The following is a 20,624-nucleotide window of genomic DNA, read 5'->3' as shown; positions in this document are numbered from 1 at the left end:
CTATAATGATACTTTAATATGCTTTTTTCACTTGGCAGTTAACCATAGGTCCCTTTCTATGACAACAGATAATCTATCAGGTCATTCTTTCTAATATATAGGAGGAATGTGATTTTATCAGTCTATTACTGCTATATACTCACGATTTTTTGTTATAAATAACAGAGCTCTTATTATTCTTTACACAGGGTTTCTGCGTTATCATCGTATCTTTATAAACATTCACATAAATGGGAAAATATTTATCAATTCTTGGTCAGCATTTCCATATTATTCTCCAGGAAAGTTGTACCAATTTACATTCTCATCAGAGAATGAGAATGCCACTCAGACTCCTACCAAAATTGGACATCACCCACCTTTTTAAACAGTTGTCAATCTGAGAAGTAAAATAAAGCATTAAGAATTTTTTTTTGTTTGGGGCACCTGGGTGGCTCAGTCAGTTAAGTGTCTGCTTTCGGCTCACGTCATTATTTTGGGGTCCTGGGATAGAGGCCCACATCAGGCTCCCTGCTCAGCAGGGAGCCTGCTTCTCCTGCTCCCTCTGCCGTTCCTCCCACTTGTACTTTCTGGCTCTGCGTGTCAAATAAATTAATAAAATCTTTTAAAAATTTTGTTTGTTTGGTTTTGGGGGTTCCTGGGTGGCTCAGGTAGTTGAACATCTGCACCTTCAGTTCAGGTCATGATCTCGGGGTCCAGGGATCAAGCCCTGCATCATACTCTCTGCTCAGAGGCAAGCTTGCTCTCACTCTCTCTCAAATAAAATGTTTTAAAAAAATTTAAATGAGAAAGATAAAGTTATGTCTCTTTGATAGACAAAGAACCAGAGATTAAAACAAAAAAAAAATTGTTTAAAGATTTTATTTATTTGACAGAGACAGCCAGTGAGAGAGGGAACACAAGCAGGAGGAGTGGGAGAGGAAGAAGCAGGCTCCTAGCGGAGGAGCCTGATGTGGGGCTCGATCCCAGAATGCTGGGATCACACCCTGAGCCAAAGGCAGAAACTTAACGACTGTGCCACCCAGGCGCCCCAAAAACAAAGAAAAATTTTTTTATAAAGATTTTATTTGAGAGAGTGTGCGAGAGCACGAGCAGGGCAGGGAGGGTAGAGGGAGAGGGACAAGCAGACTCCCAGCTGAGCAGGGAGCCCAAAGTGGGGCTCAATCCCAGGACCCTGAGATCATGACCTGAGCCGAAAGCAGACTCTTAACCTACTGAGCCACCCAGGGTCCCCTCTCATTTAAATTTTTCATCTATCAGGAAGAAGACCCAATTATATCCAAGCTATTTTCCACATACATTATTTTATCATTAATTTGAGATGTCAAGTAAATTAAAGTCACCATTGCACACTAAACACACATACGTGTACATATGTCTAATGCAAAGTGTTCTTGTCTACTATCTACTTGTATACACCTAGGCCAGGACCACACTGTTTTAATCACTGAAAATAGTAACTTCTGAAATATGGTTGAGTAGGCCCCCTCTTTCCACTTTAGTTTTCCATTAATTTTCTCGTTTTACTTTTCTAAGACAAACATCAAAAACAAACCTTCAAGTTCCAAAACAATCCTACTTGGATTCCAACCAAGAATACATTAAATCCACAAATTAATTTAGGTGAAGTGACACCTTTATAATGTTGAGTTTTCTCCAAAAGTATGTGTCCACATTTACTCGAGGCTTCAGGAAAAGTTATTAGTCTTCTGTGCCTTGCACATCTTTAGTTACTATCTACTCCACTTCTTAGCTTCTAATTCCTCTTGTCTCTGCCAAATACTGATTACTATGGGTTTAATGTTCTTGGAGATTTCCTAAGTTTTATTCTCCAGTTCGTTTCATGCTAGGTGACAGTTACTCAATAATGAAGCCCACCTAGGTCTTTTTACTTACAAGTTTCTGAAATGGTCGATTTTCACAACATCTTGTTGTTTCAAGACCACTGATCTTTGATGGCTTAAGTTCTTTATCTCCTAAGATTGTGAATCAACTTTTAAATTTCTTTCCAAAACTTTAAGGTTCTCTTATTTCTACATCTTGGGTGTAAATTCTACTGTTTGTTACGCGACTGACTGCTTTCCAGCTGATCTTTCTTGTTTGCACCTTGAATTTTGTTTGTGATACTCTGACAGATTCTCTCATACTCACCTGTCCATCAGGTGGCTCAATATTGCCAACTACACATCATAACCGTAAGTCTCCAAACCGAGTCTTACTTTTATCTGTAACATGGGTGCTCTTATCACACATGGTTAGCGTGACTCAAACTCCAATCCTGGTAGCCTGTAGGTCCTCTATTTGTTTGCCCTTCTCACAGCCCTCTGCAGGCTATACGGTTTATTTCTGATTTACTCTTATGGATTATGTCTCAGTTTCCTATACTACAAAAATTTCCCAACCATCTAAACAACCCTCCTTTTTCTTTTCTCTTTCTCTCCCTTTTCAATGTAGATGTCTTTTTTTTTTTAATTTTTATTTTTTTTTAAGATTTTATTTATTCATTTGAGAGAGAGAGAGCAATAGCAGGGGGAGTGGCAGAGGGAGAAGCAGAGTCCCTGCTGAGCAGGAACCCTGATGTGGGGCTCAATCCCAGGACCTGGAGATTATGACTGAGCTGAAGGCAGATGCCCCACCATCTGAGCCACCCAGGTGCCCAAGATGTCTATTTAAAAAAAAAAAAAAGATATACTATATCTATTGTCTCTTTCTGGCCCAGTCCATGAGCCAAGTCCAGGTTGCTACCTATTTTTATATAAACTAAGAACAATTTTAACATTTTTTAATAGTTGAAAATAATAATTTTCCAACACATGAAAATTACATGAAATTCAAATTGCACCGTCCACGGTAAAATTTTATAGGAATATGGCCAACACGTCATTTAAGGTTGCTTTTGTGCTATAACAGCAGAGTTGAGTGGTTGTGACTGAAATCATACGGCCTGCAAAAATTACAATATTTACTATCCAGGCCTTTATAAAAAAAGTTTGTCAATCCCCATTCTAGAAGAATCTTCTAGAGCCACACTATTACGATAGTTACAACCACATATAGCTACTGAGCATTTGAAATGTGACTAGTCTATTGAGATCTGCTCAAAGTGGAAAAATGCATACCTGATTTGAAAAGCTTCATATGAAGAATTTAAATTTCTCGTTGTTTTATATTGGTCACATTTACAATGACATTTTTAGATATAATGGGTTAAATACTATATTAAAATTAATTTCACCTATTTCTTTTTACTTTTCAAAAATGTGGCTACAAAAGCACTTAAAATTCTATGTGGCACATATTATATTTCTACTGCACAATGCTGTTCTAAAATGGGCTTTCAGCCAGCCAAAAGATGACTAGACAAACTTGGATAATAAGACTGATGGTCAACAATGAACTATGGAAGAAAGATTAAAAGGTGGAGGTAATTTTGGTAAATTATGCTTAGAAATATTTCCATTTCTCAGTTGTTCAGCGTCTGCCTTCGGCTCAGGTCATGATCCCAGGGGCCTGGGATCGAGCCCCGCATCAGGCTCCCTGCTCAATGGGAAGCCTGCTTCTCCCTCTGCCCCTGCTTGTGTTCCCTCTCTCGCTGTCTGTCATAAAATAAAATAAGAAAGAAAGATAGATTTCCATTTCTACTCAGGTTTTCAAATTTATGTGAGTGGGTTCTCAGATAGCTTCACAAAAAACTTCAGCCAAGTTTTAAAAGATGACAGAAGTCAAATGTTACTTCAAATACTCTAAGGTATTAAAGGGGGGATAGTTCTAAATTCTTTTTATGAAGTGATCATATTCTAAAATCTAACAAAAATGCAAGAAAACACACAAACTTAAAGACTAATTTCATGTACACATTATTGATGCAGACATCCTAAATAAAAGATTAGCAGATTGAAAGAGCTCGTTAAGAGATTATACACATTTTTTATTCCATGAACACAAGAAAGATTCAATTAGAAAATATACTCACAGAATTAGTATTTTCTAACAAAGAGCTTTCATAGATACCCATTTAAAGATTTAATAAAAGACAGGAGACCATTTACAATGACAGCAAAAGATAACTAAGAACAAACTTATCAAGAAATATGCAAACTTACATGATAAAAACTTTAAAGCAAGGATAACACAAAAGCAGACTTGAACAAAAGTAAAGATACACCACATCCGCGTTAAAATACTTAATGTCATAAAGATGTAGATTTTCCCAAAGTTAATTTAAAATTTAAACCCAATCTTCTGGAAGTAAATATGCAAATTCTAAAGTTCATATAAAAAAGCAATTACGAAGAGAAAATTTAAAACTTCAAAAAGGAAGAGCAACAGGTATGTTAGCCTGTTCATATTAAAATGTACCATAAAGCCTTAAGAAATAAAAAAGGGTTATACTAGTCTGTGAGTAGACAGGAATTGCTACAGTTTTCTTTTTAAAATTTTACTTATTTGAAAGAGAAAGAAAGAGCACACGTCCACACAAGCAGGGAGAGAGACAACCCCAAGCTAAGTGCTGAGTGTGGAGCCCTACAAGGGGCTCAATCTCATGACCCTGAGATCACAACCTGAGCCGAAATCAAGAGTCAGATGCTTAACTGACTGAACCACCCAGGTGCCCCAGGAATCACTACATTTCAGTAAGAAGGATTAGGTATAGGGATAAAGGAAACTGGGGGCAAAGAATGCATGCTGCTATAAGAAGCCATCTAGAAATGTGTGGTCACCTTTGATTAAAACCAAAAAAAATCTGGGACCTAAGAGACCTTCTTGGATTGACACAGAACAATACAAAGGTAAGGGAAGAGAATCAACTATCACCCTCCCCACCCTGCCTTTGTAGATTATGATGTGGAGAATATTCACACCTTTTCCAACTAGGAAATAAATTAAGGTCGGCTAAAATAGGGCACAAGAATGGTTACATAAATCTACACGTGATAAAATGATGTAACACTATACATATACATTTACCAATGTCATATTCCTGATTTGGGGACTGTACTATAATTAAGTAAGATGAAGCTATATAGGGAAAGTTGGGTGGGGAACCTCTCTGTACTCTCCTTGCATCTCCATGTGAATCTGTAATTATTTCAAAATAAAAAGTTAAAAAGCAAACATAAAACCCCAACGTGGACAACACGTACCAATGCTTTACCAGTTAATAAATGTGTAATTACAATAATTCACAATAAAGGCTAAAGGTCAAAGACCAAATAACTTAATGAAGAAAATATTTTAAGGAATCTTCTTGGAAATCTGATTTAAATAACTACATTTGAATTTCCAAGTGTTTGACTCTCTCAACTTCACACAGAGAAAAAAACTTATGTGCTGACACCTTTCATCAAGTTATAGATTTTTATTTAATCAAGGATACAATAATCAGAAAGTTCTTCCCTAGTTGTCTTTACTCTTGCCACATAATTACTCTTTGATCTCAATGAATTCTAAAACGTAATAACACCATTCAGTAGAAGAAAAACGAAGCATTCTAATAAGCACTAACACAAGACTTTCTAACAGTCTCCTCAAAACGGTAAGTCACGAAGACTCACCTATATGTGGCTGCTGCGCTGCAGCTAATGCGTACTGCTGCTGCTGAGCGGCGGTCAACTGCTGAACTGTTAGTGCATTCGTCCTCTGAAAGAGCTATCAGAGAGAACAAGTATTAGTCTCAACGCATTTCATTTCTGTTTAGAAAGCTGTGAATAGTGTATTTTAAACAATCACTTTCTGAACTATAAGAACATTTTATTTATAAAACACGAAGTATTTAAGAATACTCCTGTTATTCAGGTGAATGCCTCACAGCACTTCAGGCTATACAAGTACACAGTTAAGAGGAGCTTCATTAAAGGAGGGTAATGCTTTACCTGCTGCTGGGAATTGTAGTCAAAAAGGCCTACAGTAGCTCCTGAAGAGTCCATGGGTACCTGATTACCAGGATAGTCAAACTGTAAGGAATCCAGACCAACTTGTTCCATGGCATCCAGATTCTGAGTTTCAGGATTTGAAAATTCTTCAACAAGTGGTTTATTAGCTGTAGGATTAGGAAGAGGCCCCAATCCTTCTGGGGGATTAGTACTGGGGCCCAGGCGCTCAACTACTTCAGTTGGAGAGGCTTGACGACTTCCAGGAGTACGACTATATGAAGAAAACAGAAAGGCTTTATAAAAGTCAGTCAGTCACAGCTGGAATGGGAAAGTAGGAAAATCATGAAAAACAAATGGTTATAAAACACAGAGGGTAAATGAGGGACCCAAGGTCACAAGCCACTCCACTTCATCATTTTTTTTCTGTCTACCCTAACTTCCTCTCAAGAACTGACATGGTTTTGTTTTTTTTCTATTACTATCGATCATGCTCTCTAATTTGAATAGCATAAAGATGTAACTCAATTTTCCAGATAAGAAAATTGGATAATATCACAATTTAGGCTTAGACTACCCAAAATTTTTCTCAAATCACAGACAAAAATGAATGGTAAGTATAAACAGACTATCAAGTGACAAACATGGGAAGACTCAAAACCAAAACCCACCTACCATACTCTCGTCTTGCCCACCAGCACAGAATTTTGCCACGATATCTTGTTTAATGATGGCTTAGAAAAAAACAAAACTGGCCATAAAGGATGGCCTTCATGACTTGAGTATAAAACGTGGGATACAATGGAAAAGGACATGAACTAAGACGAAGGCTGACTCTGGACTCTGTCTTTAAACAGGATTTTGAGCAACATCTTCCAGGCCTCAGTTTCTTAAATGAGATGAAGACATAACCTTCTTGTGCTTATTGTTTCAAGTAAGGACAAAAAATGAAGTGTGAAAAGCCTCTATGACAGCTCTCCAAAAACCATCTTTATCACACAAAATTGTTTCAGTTTAGATCATTAGAAAGATTAAAAATTTTTAACATATTTACCAAGAATTAAGTATGCCCATCAATAAAAACTATACTTAATATAAAACAGCAACTTCCTCTACTAACAAGCCTCTTTAATTTTCTCAAAAAATTTATTAAGCATTGACTCTTCTCTTTTTATCGACATCCTTCATGGTCTAAACCTTATTTTTACTTTATTTCTAGACATAATCTACCCTCATTTACAGTGTTTTTTCTTCTACAGAAGTATTTTATGCAAGATCTTTTCCCTCACAAGAAATAAGTTTGTTCTGAGGAACAGGAGTTCATGTATACGCAAACTAAGTACATTAAGTAGATGACAATAACTATTTTACCTGGTTTTCAGTGCCAGTTGTTAACGCTTATGTAACTCTGCCCCCAAGTTCAGGAGCCTCACATCAAGATAAATTTGCTAACGTATACAGAGCATTTTACAAAGTAATTACTTAATGTAATTACTTAATTGTAAGAACTGGTTTCCAGATATTTAGTTGAACTTACATTTTATTTAAAAATCCACCACTATTCTTGCAACATGTAGAAGTTCTAATTCCTTTCCCCTTTACTCACACCTAGCTTTTCATGTGAATATTCAAATGTTTTTCATTCAGAATATATGGGAAGAAAAAAAAAAACCTGAAAGCATCTTCTTTAAGAGGCTTTAAAATAAAGTCTACTATAGTTCTTCCCTTCCTTTAGTTCTACACTCCAGTGATTATATACTGATGCTGTATCAATTAATGTACATATTAGTGATAAGTCAGCATAGTGACCATATGGCCACAGCTACTAGTCTGAAACACTTTTACACTATCAAGTATAATAATATATCTAAAATATTGATAAACAATTTTACGTATACCCCAAATTTAATGGAATAAAATTAGAATGCTAATAAATGTAAAAAGTTCATATTAATATGGAGAAGCATAGCCTTTCATACAAAGAAGTCTAATATAGCAACAGAGGACGTAATAGAGAAAAGGCATTGCGCTATTAAGTGGTGCTATTTTCTTGCTATAGTTAATGGTGTATTAACACTTCAATTATAAATGCATACTCTGAAGGGTTCATAATCAACTCAGTTTCAAATACATGCCCTTGGTTAAACTCAGATTAGGTAACTGCAGAAAAGTAAAATCAGGATAAGGTTCTAAAACAAATTGAAAAGCATTAAATTTATTTCTTATCAAAGAGGTTTACTGGTTTTGGATGCTGTTTTGCACTTAGATACAAATGGCACTGTTTTAAGAAGCTTTTGATAGTTAAAGGCAATAAATGTAAAAGCATACCACCCACATATATGGTTATACTCAGTTAACTGAGATTCCATAGTTCACAAGATCTCAAAGAAACAGCTCATTTTCAGGTATAAGCCCCAAAGCATCTGACTAATGAAGTATGAAGTACAGGAATTGAGTGTGAAGAAACAACTCCCTAGTATCTAGGTAAATGTACACTGCCAAATCTGAGACCAAAGCTAGAAGAAAATACTTATTTGTCATAAAGAGACAACTAAGAAGTTACAACATGAAGAATTCTAAGCTTAAAGCTAACTTTCTGAAGTCTCTAGTATGTTCCCTACTTCCTAATTTCAGGAATAGTAAGTATTACCATCAATTTACATATACTAAGAAGAAAGGTCACAGCTCCTAAGCTAATGTTTCCTCATTTACAAATTGAAGAGTTAGATGGGGGGAGGGGGGATACAATACGGGGATAGAAGGAAGAGGAAACTCCACAGAAAGGTGCTCAAGAGCAACCCCAAAAGGAGTTTGCCAAGAAAAACCGGATTAAACCTAAAATTCACTAAATTTGAGCAGGGAGGAAAAAGTTAAAATTTAGACTACCATATTAGCAGAAAGGTAACATCAACTTCTAACATTACTCCTTTAATGGAATGCACTGTTTTAGAGACTACTTTGAAGAATTTTTAAAAAATGGTTCATAATCAACTAACACTCCTTATGAAAAAAATTAAATCTTCTTCTGGATTAACACAAGGTACAAAAGGAAATAAACCAAAATTGGAAAATGTCTAAATCAATCACATCAACTAGTAGTAATCATCCCTAAAGAGATATGCTTTTCTTCTTGAGAAAGTTAAAGTCTTACTTAAAATCTTTGCAATCGGCATCCATTCCATTTGGCAAACCTCTGCCATTTATTTTAGAATCATCATCATCTCCTTGTTTAAGATCTCTGTTTTGGTCCTCCTCAAATGGAGAAGCCTTGCCTTTTTGATCTCCTTTCTCAGGTCCATCTGTTTCAGCATCTCTAGTGCCCTGAGGAAAAAGAATCTGTTTGATTCTGAATATTTAGTAGAACACAAAAAAAAGGCACCATAAGGTGACCTAAAACTACGCTATAGTGCACGTAAACAATAAAAGCATTTTATCTTTAGTTTAATTTTGTAATCAACTAATTTATCAAAGGCCAAAAAATTGAGCATAGAACAGTGATTTATAACAGAAGGGCTAAGGCAACCTTAACTATAGCGGTGCTTGAAAAGCAGTAACACCACAGACAAGATTAAAATTCTACTTAATGCAGATGATTTTGTTTAGTTACTTTCACATCAAGCACTACCAAGAATAAGCAATTTTAATCTTGCAAATTATGTTTCTTAATTAATATGGTTTGATTTCTGTAACATGGCTAACTAAGATTATATTGCCATTGGTTCTACTATTTCATGTATTTCAAGAAGTGGCCAAGAGAAGAAAACCAGAGCTCCAACAGCTCCAAGACTTCCTTTAGCTCTGGGAAGAGCCAAAAAAAATAAATGGACGTAAAGATAACCAAATAACCACTGAGTAATTATTAAATATTTCTTTATTCAAAGTACTTACAAAAGTTCCCTTCCTAAATCGAGAATCCAATTTATCAGCAGGAGAAGAACTTAGTACATATTCTACCATGCTCACACCAAGGCCTCCACTTTCTGATCGCGGAGACAGTATTGCATTTACTTCACTGTTTCCATGAAAACCCTGTCCAGATCTTCTCTGTACCATAATAGGCTGGGACATTGAATGGTCTGTTTGAAAGGAAGAACACAATTAATTACACATTTGTACTTTTAAACTAACCAAAATGTATTTATATAAATTAATATATTAAAGTTTTTAAAAATCAGCATATTGTTTTATTTTGAATGTTATTATAATCTTAATATAAAAGCTTCCATACTGTTGAGACTCACCGGCCTGGGCACATTTCTTGGGAATAGAGAGAGCCACTTGGTTTTATTAAAAAAAAAAAAAAAAAAAGTAAAAGCTGACATGAAGAACAGTCAAACCAGAAAGGTCAATGGAGACAGAAACATTAACCTGAAGGCTCAGCTGCCTATAAGCATCCTGTTAAAATGTTAAAGCTTTCTTCATGATTCACAATAATTCAAAACAAAAACCTTTAGAAGTGAAACCTAGAAGAATAAAAGTAACTCCTAAGCTGGCAGAGGCACATCTCAAGCTCATAGTTATATACTAGACGGATTCAGAACACATGGCTGTACCACTATAAACACAAACAAGTTTGGAAAAAATCAGTTAACATCACAGAATTTTCTTATTCTTAGTGTAAAAACTTTCACCTAAAGATTATTTTTAAAAGTCCCTTCTAGGGGCATCTGGGTGGCACAGTCCTTAAGCGTCTGCCTTCGGCTCAGGGCGTGATCCCAGTGATCTGGGATCGAGCCCCACATCAGGCTCCTCCGCTAAGAACCTGCTTCTTCCTCTCCCACTCCCCCTGCTTGTGTTCCCTCTCTTGCTGGCTGTCTCTGTCAAATAAATAAATAAAATCTTAAAAAAAAAAAGTCCCTTCTAGGGGCGCCCAAGTGTCAGTGGGTTAAGCATCTGCCTTCGGCTCATGATCCCGGGGATCCTGGGATTGAGCCCCACACTGGGCCCCCTGCTTGAAGGGGAGCCTGCTTCTCCCTCTCCCTCCAGCTCCCCCCCCCCGTTTGTGTGCTCTCTGTGTCAAATAAATAAATAAATAAAATTTTTATAAATAAATAAATGTCCTTTCTAGTTTAAAAGTTTTCCACTTAGTTTTAACAAAAAATTATTCAACTGGTATGAATACCTTTTCTACGCATTTTTGACAAAAAGAAAAAAACAGTATTTAAGATTAGAGAACAAACGGGATACAAATATAATAAAACATTTGAGCCAACATTCAAATAGATTTACCAAATAAAAATTTTTAAGGCACCAAGAAGCTACCTCTGGTTCATTTGTTATCACATATAATACTCAATATTAGGTCTAGTTCTTAAGAGGCTGAACTATCATGGTGGTACTTGGCCATCACGTCATTCACTCTGTTTTTAAACAACTACTACTTTTGTTAAAGCATACTGAAACATTTCCAATGTAGTACCTTTATCCACAAGAGATTAGTCATTATATTTTTTCACTCATTCATTCACCCACTCATTAACATAGTTCAAATGTTGGTTTATGGTCTCTCGTATGCTGGGCATTGTGTTACGTATGGGGAATCCAAGAACAAACAAGACAGTCCCAGCCCTCAAAGAGATCATAGGTTTAAAAAATATGAGGCAATCATAACAGAGTAAAAGTGCATCAGTAAAAATGATCCAGGACACTACGGAAACAGAAAGAAGCAGCATTAATTCTTCCTAGTTTCAAGAGTGAATCCCAAAGGAAGCGATATGAATGGTAAAGAGTTAAAGTGAGCAAAAAAATAGGTGAACGTGAGGGTGAAATAGGTAATTTCAGTTAGAGAAGCTAACTATATGATAAAGTCTCCTGCAGTCATGGAAAGACTCTTCCTTAGAACGACAATTCCTCTAGGACAAGGAGTATGTTATCGTATTTGTACATACTTGGCATTCAATCAATGTTCTACAAACAAAATAAATTCTAATTTTTTCATTCTGATCTCCTTGTATCTCTGGGTAAAGACTAATACTCATCTTTAAAATTCCATACAGCTAAAAGAAGTTAAGGTGCAAGAGGAAGTGGCACGAGAAATTAAAAATACAAGGTTGACACTAAAAGAAATAAATATGTTGCTTAAATGTTTTATTGCTTGTACGAGTTGTCCTCCAAATATAACACACCAAAAATATTTCCCAACCATCCATCTTGAAAATAATCTCTCATTACCACGTTGTGCTCAAGATGTTTTGTTTCAGAATGCTTTAAAAAAAAATACTTGGTTCTGTTAAGTAATTAAAGCACTGAACCTTCAAAACAAAAATTAAAACATGTCTACCAATCAAGTTTTCAAGCACACATGATTTTATTTCATTTTAAAGACTTTATTTAAATATTTTTGCGAGAGAGAGAGAAAAAGCCCGGGGGAGGGGGGAGCCGAGGGAGAAGAAAGAAACACCCGGGTAATTCACACTCAAAATTCAAGGTTAATTTGATTAATTATCATCCAGTAATATTTTACTGTGACAAACACTTCTAATTATTAAGTAGACCATTAGATAAGGGTTAATCTATTTAAAAATGTACATTATAATGACTTAAAAATTTTTCAAAAAAGATACCACAAAATTTGCTCCAAATACTGTCTGGGGGTAGACAGAGTTTCAAAATATTGAAGTAAACTCATAATTCTCACACATAACACCAATAACTTACGAGAAGTTCCCCATGCAGTCTCTCTCCATTCATCATCCCCAAGAAATATGCCTTTTTGTCCATCTTTTGTTGAATCATCAGGTTCCCAAAACTTTTTGGTAGGCAAAAGCTATTCGGGAGAGAAAAAAATAATTAAGTTCCATTCTAATTGCAAATTTATTCTAATTCTACGTGGGTGAAAGCAAACCTACCACAAATACATACAAGTCAGTGTTCAATAAGAAGGAAAATTCAGAGAGAACTATTTTCTATTTTGTCTTGTTAATAATAAAGTGACTCCCCACTTAATGTTTGGGTACTGGCTCTAGTAATTCTAGACCTGAACACTAGTCCAGGTCCATTTCTGACTTTTCTACATGTTTGAAATGGTTTTACCATCCTGTGACTTTATAAATTTTTTCAAAAAATTTACTAAATTTCTTATTTATTCAATATAAATAATAGAAACATCTATACAAAAGGTGAAAACTTCTCCTTTACGTCCAAGTACTGTCCTTGGATCACCTCCTATCCCATAGCTTCCATGACAGAAAATACATCTTCACTTTTACTTCACTTATTAATGGAAGTTAACTTCATGACTCTTCTAGGTCTGGAATGCTAGCAATCTATTAATTCCAAATCAGGAACCTATGGTGTGTGAAAGACACAGAGAAAGGAACCTCAAATACTTCTGAAATAATCTAAAAGCCCCATGCTCTATCTACCATATATATGACACACACAGCACATAAGAATTGTGTTGATACAATGATTCACTGATTATTCAAAATGTACATTTGGTTAATTCCTAATGTTACTTTATCATTCATCCAAGCCTCTCCTCTCTACCTTCCCTGACACTCAGAGATGGCCTGGGAATATGTTTGTTTGAAAACAATAGACTGGTTTTCTGAGACATGCATTTGGCGTTTTAAATAAGCATTCCCAAGGCCTCCTCCCTCTCAGCTCGTAATTAGGTACCCAGTCTTTTAGTTCTCATAATTAAACCTGTATGTACTTCTAACACTACATTTATCACACTGAATTACCTGTGTTTGCCTCCTTAAGGGCATGGTAACCTTATTTTCAGAGGGCTCACAAACATAATAAAACGAACTCAGTAAAACCTGAATTGGATCTGAGAAATAAAACTGTGTGTTGGGGATGAAAGTGTGAGTGCAAGGCGAGGAAGAAAAAACTAAATCATGAACAAAGGCACAACCTAATAAATTGCACTGTGTGTACAACAAGGTATGAGATGGATGAACAGATGAGGGAACGTCAAGGTTGATAACTGGTAAAGCTTTCTATGTCAGATCCTGAGGAAACTTTAACACAAGCTAAAGAAAAACTGCACACTACTTTGAAGTAAAGGGAATCCAGAGAGGTTAAGTTACATTATTTTTTAGAAAACAACTCAAGTTGTAAGTTGTAGGATTAATGGATATCCTAGACTACAGACAAAGGAATCAGTTTAGCAGAACTAGATCAGGGCTAAGATGGTAAATTGAAATAGGGTACTAACAGAAAGAATTGGGAATATATAATGGTTTGAGAAATATTTAGGAGAGTCAGTAGGATATGATAACAAATGGGGAGGAGACTGATAAAATTTTAAAATTTGGGTAATAAGGTAAATGGTAGTACCATTGACCAAAACAAAAAACCAGAAGCAGCTTTGAAGGCGGGGGGGGGGGGGGTTCAATTTGGTCATGTTCCTAATCTACAGATTTTTTTGCTGAATAAATATATTTAATTTTAAAGGAAACCAACTTCTGCTATCTTAAAAAGAAAAGTTTCTCCATGTTAGGAACATCCTGGGCTGCAAATTATTTGAATTAAAGCACAGACATTTTAAACAGTAATATCCTCTAACAAAGATCCCAGCCAAATGCAACCTCTGTTCCTTCATTTTTTTTTTAAATCTCACTATGAAAGGTTCATGTAAACACTCAAACAAAATGTAAAGCTGATTAATACTAAAACACTGTACTTGATATAAATAATTGGACATTCATTCACAGTAAATCCCAACTTAATCCTTAAAAATACCATTAAAAAATGGTTCCTGAGAAAATAAAGAAGTTTTTATCCCATACGTCATGAAAAAAAAAAAAGATTCAATATCAAAGTAATAGTAACAAATAAGGAATTGAGAATAAAATCTTAACTTAATAGAAGCAGTCATCATAGACACAGAAATAGCTTAAAACTAATCTTCTAAGGTAACAGAAATAATAAAAATTCTTTGAGGAGACCATCCCAAAGTCTTTGTGATAAAGTTCCATGTAGTGCGTTAGTAGAGAAGCTCACCTATCACTGTTTTAAAATACAAATTGTACAACTAGGGGAAAAAATCTATGTTAATCACTTATCCAATGTGCCTACTTTCTGCCAAGCACTATACTATGAATATCTTTTCATTTTACAAACATTTGTAAGTTACCATGCACAGGAAAACAATTTAGTAGTTAATAAAATTAACACTTCTTCTGACAAAGGCCTGTATGTTCTAGAAACAACTTTTTCTAACAGGTTAGACACTGATTCCAAATACTTTCAGAAACTACTAGTTTGTAACCAAGAATAAATTAAAATGAACTAAATATAGGGGAAGGCAATAATTCAGGATAGAACAGTTAGAAAGAAAAGATTTAGGCAGTACTCTATTGGAATAGCAATAGAGATTTGCCCTTGGAGACTCTTTTACTGTAGTAGAAATGGGGAAGAATAGTACAGAAAACGAGCGCTACGAGATCTTAAAGATCTGTAATGTAAATGATCCGATACTACTTCATATTAGTTCTGTAGTTCACAAAAGCTTTAAACCAACGTCAAGCAATTCAGTATTTGTCAACCTGCAACCTCTGTCTTTCCAACTCAGAAATGATTGGGTGAACATACAAACTCATCCCAACTGTCCACTATTTTATTAGTTCTTTGCTTCAGCAAGTATTTATGGCTTGCCCTCTCCATCTTCGAAGAAATCTGTCAACAACCTGCCATACTGCCTCAAAATACATAATAAACTCCCACTAGAATTTAGAGGTACACTTGATTCTTTAATACAAATTGTTACATAAAATCACATAACCAACCAAATTAACATAATCCTAAGAATCAAAAGAATTTGAAAGGCTTTATGTCTACAATATGGTTTTAAATTAAGGTGTTCATAAAACATCCAAACTGGGACACTTCTGAGGAACAGGATGCTATTAATAATTATGCCATGACAACAGATATGTATCTGGACTGTCTGGGCAAATCAGAATGTAAGAGGACTCTCTTTATAATGAGGTTCATAAAAGAGAGGCACAGATGGTAATAACTACATGTGTAGAGAACAAAAAACACAAGGTAAATTCCCTAGAACCCCAGAATAGTGCTTTTCCAGACTCTAATCTTTTCTGTTAATAAAAGAGATCAATACTTCTACATTTTTTCAAATCATAGAACTTCCCCAAATCTTCTCTGTTCCTAACATCCTTTAACAGAAAACTAATATTAGATGTCATCACTTCCAATAGGAAGCAGTATTGTAAATAGTCAAGGCATTCATGAGTTTATACTATTCCATCACTACTATTCATGATAATTAACCATTCTGAGCTTAGGTTTCCTCATCTGAAAGGATAATAAAGCAACTGTCATAGAGTTTCTATGAGGCTAGAATGAAATAGCGTAAGTAAACTGCTTAGAACAGTATCCAGCACATAGCAGACACATAAATATTAGATGTCTTTACTACCAAAAAACAGGAATCTTCTAGTATTATAAAATGTATGTAACATACGGACCAGCAACATTTCACTAGCCGATTTAAGAACTACAACATCATTCATTATAAAAATCTTGCCTACAGCTGTTTGCCGTCCATTTGAGTACTGCAGGAGGATCATGAAACAAAGAACAGATGCCTAATACAGTCCCAGTCTGCATAAGGAAACAGAACCAAGGTTATACATGTGGGTAATAAATGGCAGGATTAGGATTTGAACCCATCAATCTGTATGATTCTAACGCTCATTCTCTTTACACTTAACTACCATAGAAGATGGTTCTTTTCAATCACAGTCAAATTCATCAGTATTTCTGAAAATTCCCAGTATTAGAATATCACTAGATATAATACACTTTAATGATAGTATGATATTCAGCTTATACAATGTGGGTATTCATTACAGTAGATAACGTTTAAGGCAAAATTGTTAAGGTAAAGATTTATGTAGCTATAACTAGGATCTGTCTTCAAGTAGCTGGTTTCCATTCCAGTTATCCCTAACAGCTCAGATCAGAGCTAGAACATCTGAGATATATGTAATTCATACAAAAGGGTACTCTTATTACTATCTTCAAAGAAGTCAGTCTTACTCGAAGTCATAGCACTAGTGATAGATCAAAGAAAACACAAGCCTCCTTACTTCCCTATCCACTATTCCACTTCACCACACCACCTGGGATCTCAGCACATAATTTTTAAATATTATTGTGTAAGAAAGGAGGGGGCATTATTTATTATACTAAGCTATGAATACTCACTCTCCAAATAAAACACATTAACTCAGTGACTTAAAGTTAAATTCTGGTTTCCTAAAGAATTTCAGGCAGGGGCCTCTTTCCCCTTTTTAAAAAACAAACAGGAACATAGGGTGTATAAAACAACAGGTATATGTCTCTGCAGTGTAGTTATAAAACATTATACTAATGAAGCTGAGTCCAATCTCCTATCAATTAGCTTTGGTTTTTATAAGCAATATGATGTAATATAAATCAGTAAGTCTTTTGACAAAAACATGCTATGGAAAAATACAGAAAGAATGAGTTTATGAATGGATGAATACAGATCTGTTCCCATTTCTGGATGACCAAATAGAAAAGACTGCCCTTCTGATGATGGGTCAGCAAAGGTATCATGATCCAAAAACCCAGTACATTTGAAAATAGTCCTGTATGTATGCAGATCTACAACAACTTAAGACATAGTAAAAAAAAAAAAAAAAAAAAAAAAAAAAAAAAAAAAAAAAAGCAAAAACAGAAACAAAAAAACCCTTTGTTTTTGAAGAAAAAGTCAAGAATAGGGCAATCCATTAAAAAAGGATGTCACATTAAAAAAATAAACAAGCAATTTTAGAAAACTGAAGAGCCAGAAACTCAGGGCTAGTTTTAACTTATTAAAATGAATGAATTCTGGGATAAAACAAAAACAAAACACCTCACCTGTCAGGAAAGGAGGAGAAGACTGGTGAGAGAGAGACAGGCAAAGAAGGAAATCCCAGAAGGTTCCCTGCTGCCTGTGAGATGAGGAAAGATAGAAAGGCTTGTGGGAGAGAGAACCCAGAGACAGAAACCTGAGTAGGTTTCTCAGCTATCTCTTAGAGGTAACAGAATTAGTTGGTAAACTGTTAAGAAAAAATACTTAATTAGTGAATAACAGCTTATTTAAAAATACATTTCTACTGAATGAAGGTCACAGAAGCACTGATACTGCTATCTGCCCAAAAAAGCAGGTAGTCTAAACCCTAGCCACTTTTACTCTGCATATATGAAATTTTCATTAAGAAAGCCTAGATTTAAGTTTAGATTAACATACTATTCCAACCCAGCTTGTCTCTTTTCCAAAAACCTCAAGTATACTTCCTTCACCCCCAAATAACTAACCAAACTCTTCCAACTGTTTCTGATCATGACATTTTTTTAACTGCAAAGATGTCTTTGCATTTACCATCTATTTGGAAAGGGAGGGGGAAAATGAGCCAATCTGTAAATATATATACAATGTAGATCTAGGAAGTAAAGTGATGGGGGGAGGGTCTAAGAGAATAAAGTTAACGGTGTGACTTTACTTGCTCTTAAAAATCAAGCTTAAGTCTTTCACAGACTAGGCTGAAACACTGTTCAAACCTGCTTTTAAGATAGGTTATTCTGCTTTCTAAAGACCAAAGGGGCGCCTGGGTGGCACAGCAGTTAAGCGTCTGCCTTCGGCTCAGGGCGTGATCCCAGCATTATGGGATCGAGCCCCACATCAGGCTCCTCCGCTATGAGCCTGCTTCTTCCTCTCCCACTCCCCCTGCTTGTGTTCCCTCTCTCGCTGGCTGTCTCTATCTCTGTCAAATAAATAAATAAAATCTTTAAAAAAATAAATAAATAAAGACCAAAGAAAACAAGCAGCAGGAAACAAAACAAAAGCCCTTTTCAACTGCTTATTTTTATTTGCCCATAGTGCAAATAATGCCGAAGCAGCCACTGTAATGCAGTGAAGCTCTAGTTTTTTGTTGTTTGACTAAAAAATTATTCCCTCTTTCAAATCCTTCTTAGGGACCAGAGTTTTACCTTATGCACTAGACTAACAAGTTTACTTTGGCAGTACTTATGCTTAAGCACCTTAACTCACCCTTAAATCAGTCCTCTGAAAATGACAAACTCTTTGGAAAACGCTGTTCTGGAGAAGGGAAGGGTTAGCTAGCTGCAGGGTGCCCTCTTGTGGCCCAGAGGAGTGACTGGACTCTTTTTCTGCATCTGAAGAGCACAGCATTGGATGGAGTGAGTCTCATGAAGGTCTCTAATCTACCAAAGTAAAATAATCTCCAGGAGCAAGCAGTTAATTACACATCTTATGTCTGTTCACTGTTATGTTCTATAAGCAAAGTCCACACTATGTTAGTACTACAGAACATGACAAAATAAAGATGTGACCGCAAGGGTTTTTATGAACAAAGTTTTCTAAATATTCTTTAGCTATATGGAAAACTAAGCACTTCTGATGCCTTAAATTATGTAATGGTGCAGTTAAATGGGATGCCCCAATGAAAATCATATATTAACAGGACTGATAAAATCTATTTAAAAATTCAGAGTGCTCACTGTCATTTATTCAAAGCTAACAATCTACAGAGGAGACTAATATAAAACAAACTGTAACAAAGGAATATAAAATATGTATAAAGATCTATGAGAAGTCAGAAGAGGAAGTAATTAATTCTACTACAGATAGCAATGGGACAATAGATAAAAGACTTTCTCATTTCTCAGTACAGTCTTGTAGAGGATTAGAAGTTTATTAAGCAAACAGTGAACAAGGAGAGATTTTTAGGAGAGAATAGTGAACAATAAATGTGGCTAAAGCAAACAGCATACATTTACAAAACAGCAGGACAAGGATAAAGAAAGGCTCTTTTCAGAGCAAAGTAACCATGGTTTATTATCAAAATATAAAACAAATCAATCAAATCAACTAGGCACAATCTCACTAAAAATTACTGCTAGAGATTAAAAAAAAAAAAAAAAGCTAAAATCACCACAACCACAGAACTGTATAATCCAAGATTTAAAAAACCCACATCATGTGGAAGACATAACCACTATTTTCAAGAATACTTATGGTTAAAGTACGTCTCAATGGTTCAAATAATCAAAGTGAGGTATACATTCTTAGTATTCATAAATATTTACCTCTCCCATTCCCCGAGATTCTAATGCAAGAGCTTGAAAATCATGATTCATTTCATCCACAGATCAAACCTGTTGAATTAACAAAAACAAAATTAGTAAAAAGAAAAATTTAAACAGAAGACTTCATCAAATATTTTTATATTATATTGCTGCTATTAGCATAAGCTGAGATGGGCAAAAATCAATTTCTCTATGAAGACAGATTTTCCTAAACAGAGCATATAATAGCAATCTACATTAAAATTAAAATTAAAACCCTGGGGTCGAAGGTTCTTGCACTATTCTGTGTGCCAAGAGAAACCCCTACTAGTTGGGCAAAGTAGATGGAAAGTAAAGAATAAAGGAAACAAGCTCAAATACTAAAATACAGTCTGTTTTTTATGTTATAGTTCCAATTACAAAATTACGATTTTACTTCTTTCAGTTAACATTTTTCAAAACTTCAGCATTTCATTATTTGTAGATCTTATACCAATGAGAAAAAAATTTCACTGAAAATATCTAAGTGGTGATCCAGGTTCAACCTCAAAGAAACATACAAATTAATCAGCTGAGAGAACAATACTGAAATTTCCTTAAAAGTAGCTCCTTTCCCTTCTCCGTAAACTATAACTAAAGTGTATTTAATCCTTCCATTTCTAACTGTTTAAACAGTTTATATCA

The 20,624-nt window shown here is 35.2% G+C and overlaps 1 protein-coding gene across 8 annotated transcripts in view; it reads right to left on the bottom strand.

The window, feature by feature from the left end:
• The window catches only part of PUM2 (pumilio RNA binding family member 2), a 95,890-nt gene that overhangs the window by 53,942 nt on the left and 21,324 nt on the right, over positions 1-20,624 (bottom strand). For 6 of the 8 annotated variants that reach the window (XM_034659860.1, XM_034659862.1, XM_034659864.1 and 3 more), the window contains 6 exons: positions 19,962-20,030; positions 12,528-12,636; positions 9,759-9,946; positions 9,022-9,191; positions 5,874-6,144; positions 5,556-5,649 (listed from right to left, as the gene is read on the bottom strand). In XM_034659860.1, coding sequence (XP_034515751.1) covers positions 5,556-5,649; positions 5,874-6,144; positions 9,022-9,191; positions 9,759-9,946; positions 12,528-12,636; positions 19,962-20,012 — 883 coding nt within the window. In that variant the 5' untranslated portion in view covers positions 20,013-20,030. Of the gene's footprint in view, positions 1-5,555; positions 5,650-5,873; positions 6,145-9,021; positions 9,192-9,758; positions 9,947-12,527; positions 12,637-18,903; positions 19,029-19,961; positions 20,031-20,624 lie in introns of those variants that run through there. The other 2 variants (XM_034659866.1, XM_034659867.1) reach the window with 2 other exon arrangements.

Source organism: Ailuropoda melanoleuca, chromosome 4 (assembly GCF_002007445.2).
Source record: "Ailuropoda melanoleuca isolate Jingjing chromosome 4, ASM200744v2, whole genome shotgun sequence".
In the NCBI taxonomy this organism is placed as follows: Eukaryota; Metazoa; Chordata; class Mammalia; order Carnivora; family Ursidae; genus Ailuropoda; species Ailuropoda melanoleuca.
This window is presented reverse-complemented; position numbering and strand designations above follow the sequence as displayed.